The 10,301-nt window shown below is 51.0% G+C and overlaps 1 protein-coding gene across 1 annotated transcript in view; it reads right to left on the reverse strand.

Annotated features, from left to right (window-relative positions):
* Positions 1–10,301, reverse strand: part of VASH2 (vasohibin 2) — a 36,100-nt gene extending 25,799 nt beyond the window's left edge. Inside the window, exons 1-3 of the mRNA XM_074537108.1 lie at positions 9,662–10,301; positions 4,521–4,609; positions 2,146–2,202 (exon numbers count right to left, since the gene is read on the reverse strand). Of these exons, the coding sequence (XP_074393209.1) occupies positions 2,146–2,202; positions 4,521–4,609; positions 9,662–10,294 (779 nt within the window). The 5' untranslated portion in view covers positions 10,295–10,301. The remainder of the gene's footprint in view (positions 1–2,145; positions 2,203–4,520; positions 4,610–9,661) is intronic.

Raw genomic sequence — 10,301 nt, forward strand, 5'->3', positions numbered from 1 at the left:
CAGCATCTTGCCCAATCAGCTTGCCCAAACACTGTGTTGCAGCAAGTGAGGCCTTTCACACCACAAAAATTGTCACCTCAGCACAGGACACCTGTCATTGCCATGCTGAGAGCAGATTTCTTCCAAAGCAGAACACACCTCCCAGGAAAAATAACTTGGAGGTGTGAGTGATTTTTCAGCTTTGATGAAAACTGGCCAGATGAAGGAAAAGGAAGATTTTGTGCACACCTCAATGCATTATTCACACAGAAACAACAAAGCTGGGGTTGGAAGGGACCTCCAGAGACCATCTGCCCAATCCTCCTGCTAAAGCAGTTTCATTTAGAGCAGGTTGCACAGGTAGGTTTTAAATATCTCCACAGAAGGAGACTCCATAACCTCTATGGGCAGCCTGTTCAAGTGCTCTGTCAGCCTCAAAGTGAACATTTTCTTCCTCATACTTAGATGGAACTTCCAGCTTCTGCCCATTGATTCTTGTCCTGTCCCTGGGAACCACTGAAAATAGTCTGGTCCCATCCTCCTGACTTGGCCAGGTAAATTTTAAAATATCTGAAATCTAAACCAGAAACTGTAAGTTTCATAAAAACAACTGGAATTTTGGTTTCATGCATTCTCCTCCTCAAAACTGGAGAAACCAAGAGCAGGCAGGTGTTAGAGCCTACAGCAGAACAGTAGATCTGGGCAGCACCTCGTGCTCCTGACAGCTCCACTCTTCCCAGCATTCCCATCCACCCAATCCAGGAGCAAAGCAGCACAGCCCTTCTAAGGATTTAACACTGTTTGAGTCAGCACACACCGTGCTCAGGCAACTGTGCCTGGAGAGCGGGCAGCCCCTGAGGGGTTGGACATTTCCAGGGGCACCATCCTTAACCCCACAGAAGTCCTACCACCCCATTCCAAGCAGTTCCCAGCAGCAGCAAGAGAGGAGTCAGGCACTGGCCCCCAAGCAATCTCTAAGGCAGATAAACAGAGGAAATGGCTCCACTTGGGAGGTGATTCAAAGCCACAGGCACATCTCCAGCTGTGAGCACTCTATCTGTTCCCTTCTAGGAAAGAGCACCATCCTCTAAGCCGGGCTTTTATCCAGCCCAGGAAGACAAGGACCTTTTAAGTGGTAAGTGCTGAGCATAATTCATTTTCATCCTTCACTTCCTTTGAAAAAAGTAATGGGACAAATTTAAAAATGAGCGAGCAGCTTGAAAATTGGTTTAAGCTTCTGTAAACCCATCTATCATTCAAGGCACAAGATTTGTTTTAAACTAGTTCCACCAGAGCAGTGAACATTAGATAAAGGAGGTGAGAAACACTGCTGTCAGCAAGATGAAAACCTGAAGCACAAAGCTGGGATGGGAGCTGGAATTTTAGAGTGAGGGACCATTAGTTTACTGACAGAGAACTGGGAAGAGCTAGGGACAGAGCAGTCTATGGGAGTAATTATACTCTGCTAATCTTAATTTCACCCTAAAATAAAAGCATAATGCTGTCAACTCCCTTCCTGCCCTAACCTGCTAATTCATTAGGTTCTGTTAAAGAGCTGTCCCAAGTATGATGCAGTTCTAACACACAAGAGACCCCTGCTCTCTGCTGCCAGGCTCTCTGGGCACATGTTCATAGTTGCACTGCACAGCTCATCACCAGCCAGCACAAACCCACCACATGGACAAAACAGCAAGATGAGCAGCAAGGCAGAAGCACAGACACAACTTAAACAGTCCATTGTGAGCCTCCAGGGAAAACTACTGAGCCCAGGATGTCCAAACTCCTGCTGCACTTCACGCAGCTAATCCCTTCCTACACCTGCAAAGGGCATTTCAGCACAACCAGAATATCCGGACTTACTCAGTTTCCAGAAAAGCAGCTCAGCCCTCCCAGCCCAACACCAATAAGCAGAGAGTTTTCCCAGCCCTGTGCATGCAGCTCTGGCCTGCAGCCAAGCAGCTCCCACACAGCTGCTGAGTAAGAGCAGCCCTTCCACTCGATGGTCCTTTTGGCACCCCGCAGCAAGCTGGGACACTCCTTGCAAAGGAGCAACAGAGGCAGCTTTGGCTCTGCCAGAGGACACAGCCCTCCCATGCCATGTGCTGCAGTGCTGCAATGCCAGCTGATCAGGGACAAGGACTCCAGAGCAATTCCAGTGGCACTTACCCACTCAGAGGTCTGCTCTTTCTGATCTCGAAGAACTGTGTTCCCGTGTGATTGTATCTGTATTTTGTCTGTTAAGGGAAAGTAACTTGAACAGCCAAGCAATAAAATAACACTGCGGAAAAGGTGAATTTCAGTTCTGAGTTCCTGCTGAAACACAAAACAGACAGTAAAAGCTGTTGACTCTCAGATATGAAACATATGGCATGTAAAATAAAGCAAAACTTGTCACTTGTCTTTTTATATGACTTATTAACAGCAGTAGGTGCAGAATCATGTATTAAGGTTGACCATCTAAAATGACACTCAAATTCAGCATTTGAAGGTTATAGACTCTCTTTCACTAGGTCCTGCTCACTACTAGGTTGCAAGTTTGGAAAAAAGTCTCCCACATGGGCAAGAGAAAGCTTTCATAGCTTACCCTAACCAATCAACATAATCCATTGTCTGAAAAAACTTTATTTCCTTTAGAAGTCTTTCAACTCCACCAGCCTCATGGCTCACCTGTGACCTGTTAACCAAAACCATTGCAGGTGCATCCCTTCACACTTAGAGAATGTAAACGATTCTCTAAAAAACACAATGCTCTTGAAATGAAAACAACCAGCTATGTGCAAGCCAAGGTCATTAGCTAACACTAATTGCAGAACAGTTCATCACAAATGATGCCAGCAAACAGTAAAGCAAATCTCAGCACCACCTTCCTAGCAGCATCAACAGAAGCAGCCTCTTCCCTGCTCCTTGTGCATTTCTGTCCAAGCAGCAATGCAATAAATCAGACCAGGAAAACAATCTGTTCAGTAAAACCAAAAACAAAACAAAAAACCCAATTAAGTTTTGTAAAAAAAGAAAAAAAAAAAAAATCACACTGCCCTTATTTTTGCTAGGTTACTTTTCCAGTTGAATCTCCTTCCTAACCTAGTATCTAGTACCTAAATTCTATTCCCATCAGAATGTCCATGCCAGTAAAACTGATGCTACCAGGGCACTAGCAGGTGACCCCATGGAAGCTGAGAGTTGCTTGCAAGGTATAAATAGCACAGCTGCTGGATGTATAACCATAGCCTAAATAAAAACTCCAGCTCTCACCAGGATGCTCTGAACTGACTTCAATTAGAGTTCAGAGCTTTCCACAAACAAGGCTTTACTTCCCTCCTGCCTTCAAAACTAACTCATGAGGCCCTCTCAGGGTGCTCTGCACAAAGCACACATCCTCCTGCATCCCTCAAAGGAAGCCCAGACGCTGCTCCCCAGCCCCCTTTGAAGCTTTTCTGAACACAGACCCAAGCCCTGTGCCTAAGGCCTGCTCCTGCTACACAGCAGAATTCAGGATTTCAAATCCACTGTGGGGAGAGGTGGGGGTAAGGTCATTTCTGGAGCTCTGTATGGCACGGTATCCTCTCTGGCACAACCCCAGGGAGCAAGAAGCCTCCTGCCCTGGCCCAGTGGCTGCCATAGAGAAGAGAAATGCACCATCCCCCTGCAGAGCAGGCAGGCCCAGGCTCCCTGCCCAGGGCAGCTGTTGCAGCTCCAGGCCTGCCTTGATCCCAGCCACGACTGCCCCCAGCTCACCACGCCTGCTATTTCTGAATGCTCTTCCAGCTGCCTCCCATATCCTTCTTAATCCTTACCAGCACTTCACACTCATTCCTTATCCCCCCACTTTCCCCACATACACAGAAAGGCAGAGTTTAGGAAAAAAGGGAAACAGAAGAGCAGCATCTGGGCCAGCAACCTTCCCTGAAATTATCTGTCAGCAATGCAAAGGCAGGAATTGGGCATGGAGCAGTAACAGACAGGCTAGACAGACATGCAGATCCCTGATGAATCCCCTAAGCAAGGTGGAACATGCGGAAGGGAGATGCCTTTGGTCAGTCCCTGTGTCACAGCAAGCCCGCCCACCCTGGGGTCAGGAGAGCTGCTTGTGCCCCTCTCCCCAGTGACAAGCACTCCCTGCAGGCTGAGCACACGGGCAATCCTCAGGGAACCCACAGGGGCTGCCCAGGCACAGGGAGAGAGGGTTTGACACAACACTGGCTTTCTCTAAGTGGCTTTATGACAAGATGCCATATTATTTCTCCAGGCATCATGATCCAATCATAAGATCCTCATACATCAACTTCAAAATAAGCACTTCTATTCCCACCAATGTCACTTCAGTTAAATTTTTCAGTATAATTTAAGGTTATTACATCTCCCAGAGGACTGCTATGACAAGCTCAGTGCTGCTGGTGCTATCACAAATCCCTGGAGGCATCCCTTTACCCCCAAATGATCTCAAGCCCTCGCAACCAGCTAAAGCTTCAGTAAAGCTCTGTTAATTCACACCAGGCACAAGTCAGCCTTCATTCCAGAGAACACACACAGGAGAAGGATACTGCAGCATCTTCATGTAGGTCTGTATTGCCTGGAGCCATTCTGGGATTGTCATGGAGAGCTTGTAGTTTGGCACTGGCGGCACTGAGGGCTGGACACGAAAAAGAAGATGAAGAGGTTAGAGAGGCAGGGCTCCCTGCAGAGCAGATAAGTGATTTACTGAGCAGTGGCATGTGCTCAGTGCAACACAACGCTGCAGCACAGATGGCTTAAGCCCCACGTGAGCTCAGGCATCAGGCAAAGTCATCCTGCTGACCAGGGGGCTGCCCCAGCAGCAGAGCCTGCCCTGCACAGAGACTGTGGCAGGCTAATCATCAGAGCACCCCTCAAACACCCCCTATGCAGGCAGGCAGTGCAGCACAGAAAGCCTCTGCTTCCCACTCCCCATCCCCCAGCGCAGGGCAGTTTGGATGAGCAGAGTCCCAGTACTGACTCTGCTGTGCTCCCTCCCCCTGGAAGCCATTTCAAGTCTCATTTCTGGCCTCCTTTACCACAAGAGAAAGATAAAAGGAGACAAGGATCCTGGGCTGCATAATTTCCCATCTGCCATATGTCTGCAGCACGCTTGCTGGGGAGGGAGAGCACAGCACCTAGAAGACCACCTGGGACCCAAATATTTAATGACATTAAAACACTTAAAGATATAGACTAGCAACATAATGGGATTTTTCCAAAATCTCATAAGACATCTGCTTGTGCCTAAGCATTTTAAGAAGGCAGGCCCTCAATCCACATTTAATTCCCACAGCTACTTGGCTCCTGAGCCTGCAGCCATGCAGGAAAGGGGCACAGCCTTGTCCCAAGTCCACTTATTTCAGGGGTGAAACTACAAAATATGGGGTCAGCAGATATTAAAGTAGGCAGCATGACTAAAAAGAAGTCATCACAATTCTCACAAACACAGTGGAGGAAGCAATTTGAATATTAATGCAGACTCAAATTCAGGAACCAGCAATTTGGGCAGCTGTGACAAGGTGCAAAGAAAAGTGTCTGTGGGACCACATTAGTGTAACCATAGTTTAAAGCTCATAAAGTGACATATCACTGTCCTTAATATACTTCAAGTCAGCAATTACTGATAAGAACAGCAAGTTCAGGTGGTATGGGGCATCTCTGCCACAAAGACTGTCCTCTCCAGTTTCCATCTCTGTTAAGATTGTGTGTTTGCTTTCAGAGAAAGAGCACTGGTACTCCCAAGGCAACAAAACCCAGAATTTACTACACGCAGCAAGTTACTACAGTGAATACACTGTGGAGAAGGAGGGAGAAAACACCAAACCAGAGACTCCTACACTCCTGGCACACAGAAACAAACTGTAAGTGGCAAGCAGATGGCAAGGCTTCCAGCTCGCCCCCGCCATCCCAGTGCTACACGGTGGCTCCACACATGGGCTGTCTCCTCTCACCACTGGGAGTTATGAGCAAGACTCGTTAGCACTTCTTAATCATGATTTTCATGCCTAAGCTCTTCATTAGAGGAATTTTCTTTTGGTTCCACAGGTTCCTTTCCCACCCAGCCCCTTTGGGCTGGATGAATTATTCACCTGTCCCTTCCAGCACGAAGGCCTCAACACACCAGGTAAGGCTCAGGTTCCAGAAGCAGCAAGAAGCTGACAAAGGGAATTCTGGCAGGGCTGTCACACCTTCCTGGAGGGGCCATTTCTGCTCCAATACACTCAGTCCTTTGCTTCAAAGATACAGAAGCCCTAGGTGCATGCATTGCACTTACACAACACCCGAGCAATGGGAGCCCCAGCCAGTGAGGGCCTGGCTGCTGCAGAGGTGGGGATTCCATCCTTTCCCAGCCCTCACCCTGCTGTGGGAGCCAGGGCAGCATCCCACAGGGACAGCAGCAGTGTGGACAGACACAGCCCTTCCTGAAACCCACAGAGGCCACCCTGACCAAGGGGACAAGTTCAGACCCCAGGTGAGGTGCTCCCCATCTCCACGGCAGGTGATCATTATCCAAGGAGGATGATGGTGTCAGATACCAGAGCATAGCCTAGAAAAGAGAACTAAGGTTTTCCCACTGGCTAGAACACATTCCAGTTACCTCAGCAGGCCTGCTGGGCCAGAAGGCCCAAGCCCCTCCAGATCTTAGGCAAGAAGGGAGCAGCATCCATAAGCCTGATCCCACCCAGGGCAGCACTGCTCTCCTCTCTCCATGCAGGGCAGGCAGGACACACACCATGCTGCCAGTCAGGCCACTGGGGAGCCTCACACCACTCCCACTCCCTCCAAACACGTTTCCCTCCCTGATTCTGCCCCAGCTGCAGGAGGATGGCTCCTGGGCACTCACCCAGCACGGAGCAGAAGCCAGGGCTGCACGATACAAGTGCAGGAAAGCACAGCTCTGTTTCCATTGAGGATGCAGCCCTCCAGCTCCTGGGATGCATCCAGAGCAGCAAGGAGCAGGCAAGAGGTCATGGATGGCAAGAGGAAATGCCGACACAGCACTACAGGCCATGAATTTGAAAAGCAAGTGAAATTCAGACGCGAGTCAGATGAAAAGCCTTGACCTTATATCAGTCTTTCCAAGGAATGGCAGCTCCAGACAGTGGAGCTGCTGCAGTGCAAGACCACGTGGCAGAGCTGGAGACTCATCCCATGGCTGGAAATGCTGTAGTCTCACTTTACCACAGACATCCTGTGTGGAACTCCTTTTGCCCAAATCCACTGTCTCACTTAATGACCAGAAAGTCATTTTCTGCCAGCTCCCCCTGCAAGCACTCTGTTACTCAGCACAGATGAAGCTGACAGGCAAGAGTTCTCAAAGCTGCTGAGAGGTTTAATTTATTACCATCTCCAAGTACCTCCAAGATCACAGAACAAGTAAAGGATTGCACAGCCCTTCCAAACCGTGAGCCTGCACTATTTGCAGAGCTCAAGCCAACAGCCAGAGGTGGGGACCCCACAGGTTCCAAAAGTGCCCTTGCAGACAAGCCAGCTTTGTGTAAGAAGAGAGATGCAGCCCTGCACCTCTGCAGCTTGCATTTGTTGCAGTAAGGACAAACCTCACAGACACAGTCGGGAGCTACTTACACCCTGCGTGTATGATTGCTGAGACTAATGCCAAGATGATTAGAGCAATCAAGTGGAGCTTCTTGGAGAGGGGATGAAAACTCTCTCCCATCACTAGGGATTAGGAACAGATCAGATGCAGAAATGGAGCAGTTGCACATGCCACTCACTCAGCCTGAACCAACTACCCATGCAAGCAGATTACAAATCATCTTCTCATAGGCATGAGTTTCCCTCATAACTCCCAAACAGCAGCACCTGGTCTTTTGCAGGGTGACACACACCCTGCAGCACAAGCCAATTAAAATAATTTGTACCACCATTTAAGGAACAAGTCTCCACTCACATTCCTACTCTGACCCAGAAATTACTATCACAACTTTGGTGATCCACTTCCACTTTGGCAAAAAAACCCTGCTCCTAAACTTCATTTGCTCACCTGAGCTCTGTTGGCCCTATTAAGGACCAGACAGTCCTCAAACTACTCTCTGACCCCAGAGGTGCCACACTCAGCCAGCAAGAGCTACTTAGTCACAGAGAGCACCAGGTCCTCCTGCCCCTGAAGAAACTAATCACTGTAACAGGGATTTTGCATCCAGGCACTGCTGGAGGAGTACAACTCCTACAGCACTGGGCACTGAGCATCAACATCAAATCATTTGACAAGGCAGATTTCAAAACATTTTTATTCTGCCCAGCTTACACAGATGCTACAGAGAGTGATCCCAGAGTTGTGGCACTGAGCAAGAAGCCATGGGCAATGCTCTCTGGGACATTCCCACAGGAATGCAGTGTGCAGGCCAGACACTGGAGCCACTGGCCTGTCTCTCACCAGATGCTCTGTCAGTCACCACGGGTGTCACCAGTAAAAGTTGCAAGCTCTGGAGTTGGGAAGGAAAGGATGAAAGTCAAATCTAGCACGTGCTTTGCCATCTCTTAACACTAAGTGGGCTTGCAGGCCATCCAGACTGGCATAAGCTGGTCAGGCTGCTGGAACAAGAAGTTCTGCCCAGTCCCTGCCCCTTCATTTCCACCTCAAGTGCTTGTGTAAGTACAAGATGAACCACAGCAAGGAACCACAAACTCAGCATAACCTGATTATTCTTCAGTTGGATGTGCTCCCCCAGCCAAACAAAGGCTGGTCCCAGCACAGGTAGAGCAGAGAGGAGAGAGATGATCCCTTCTGCACCTGCACTGGACTGAACATTGCAGAAGAGAGATGAAAGGCCTTCTCAGCCCGCAGCTTATTTGACAAGCACCTTCTCAATACAGCCCTACACAACAAGATTTCGACTCCCCTGTGCACAGAATTTCCTTTCTACTCCATGAAAAGAACAGGCATATGGTTCATGTCAGTATCACTGACAGCTTGGACCATGACAGCAGCAGCCCAACCATCTCACCCCAGCACGCACAGGGGTACGAACCAAGCCAGACTCCAGCGGTCAGCTCACATTAATGCTGCCTGATGTGAGCAGTGAATCAAGCTCAAAGTCTGCCAAAGCAGAGAGTGTTAAAGACATTGTGAGCAGTAATGCAGCACAGTGTCAAGAAGCCTTGGAACAGCAGCAGACATCAACATTTTATTTGCTGTCTGGAGGAAAAAGACTTGGGTGAGGCAGAGCTATTTGGGGCTTGTACTGAGGAACATATCAGACAAAAGCATTTGGAATCTTTCCACATACTGGAAAAGAAATGTCTGAGTTTTAAATCCCTTGTTACATTTGAGGAGCAACGCTGTGTTTAAGGAAACACCTGTGTTCCAAAAGCAAAACAAAAACCTGCTTTAAATTGCACAAAATGCTTCACTCAGTCCCTGAAGATTTAACTTTTGTTTTCTGTTTTTTTCTCCCCAAGCTAAAAGGAGGAATTTTCTTCCTTCTTGTTCCCCAGGACACCCAGCACATCCCCTAAGCACCCGCAGCCCCGTTCCCCGTTCCGGGCGCTTTGGGACAGCGGATACCCCGTCCATCCCGGCAGTGTCCCAGAGCATCCTCCGGCAGCGGTGTCACCCCCTCCCAGCCGGCCCGGAGCGGCGGACCGCGGCAGCCGCAGGACGCGGCCCCGGGGCCGGCTGTCACCCGCCGCCCCGCACGAGGGACGCACGGCGGCTCCGCCTTACCCGAGCCAGGCGGGCGGCGCTCCGGATGGCCGCGGCCACAGCCCCGCCGTCGGGATGCACCCGCTCCACGTGGCCCCACATGCGCTCCCAGGTCTGCCCGTCCATGGGGAAGCCGCTCTTGTTCACCAGGAAGAGCGAACCGCCGTCCCGCTGCTGCTCCTGCTCCTCCTCCTCCGAGCCCCCGCCGCTCCCGCTGCCGCCGCCGCCCGCCGCCCGCGGCTGAGCGCTCCGCGACCGGCCGCCCTCCTTGCCGGCCGCCGCACGCCGCCCGCTCCCGCGGCAGCCGCCGCCACGGCCCGCCACGCCCGTCATGGCCCCGCGGCCATGCCCGGGACCGGCACCGGGACCGCTGCCGGGATGCGCCCCACGGCCTCGCCGCCACCGCCCGGCCGCTCTTTGTATGTGTGTATGTGTGTATGTGTGTGTGTATGTGCGTGTGTGCGCCTGTGAGGGGCGTGTGGAGGAGGCCGGGCGGGGGCGGTCCCTCGCTAGCGACGCCGGCCCGCTCGCTCCGGGCGCCCCGTCCCGACCCCGGTACCGGCCGCGGCCGCGCAGGGGGCGCGCCCCGCGCCGCGCGCCATGCCGCGCGTTACCGCGCGACCGGCCGCCCGCCCGCCCGCGGCGCGCCCCCATTGGCCGC

This window comes from Zonotrichia albicollis, chromosome 3 (genome assembly GCF_047830755.1).
Source record: "Zonotrichia albicollis isolate bZonAlb1 chromosome 3, bZonAlb1.hap1, whole genome shotgun sequence".
Taxonomy (NCBI): domain Eukaryota; kingdom Metazoa; phylum Chordata; class Aves; order Passeriformes; family Passerellidae; genus Zonotrichia; species Zonotrichia albicollis.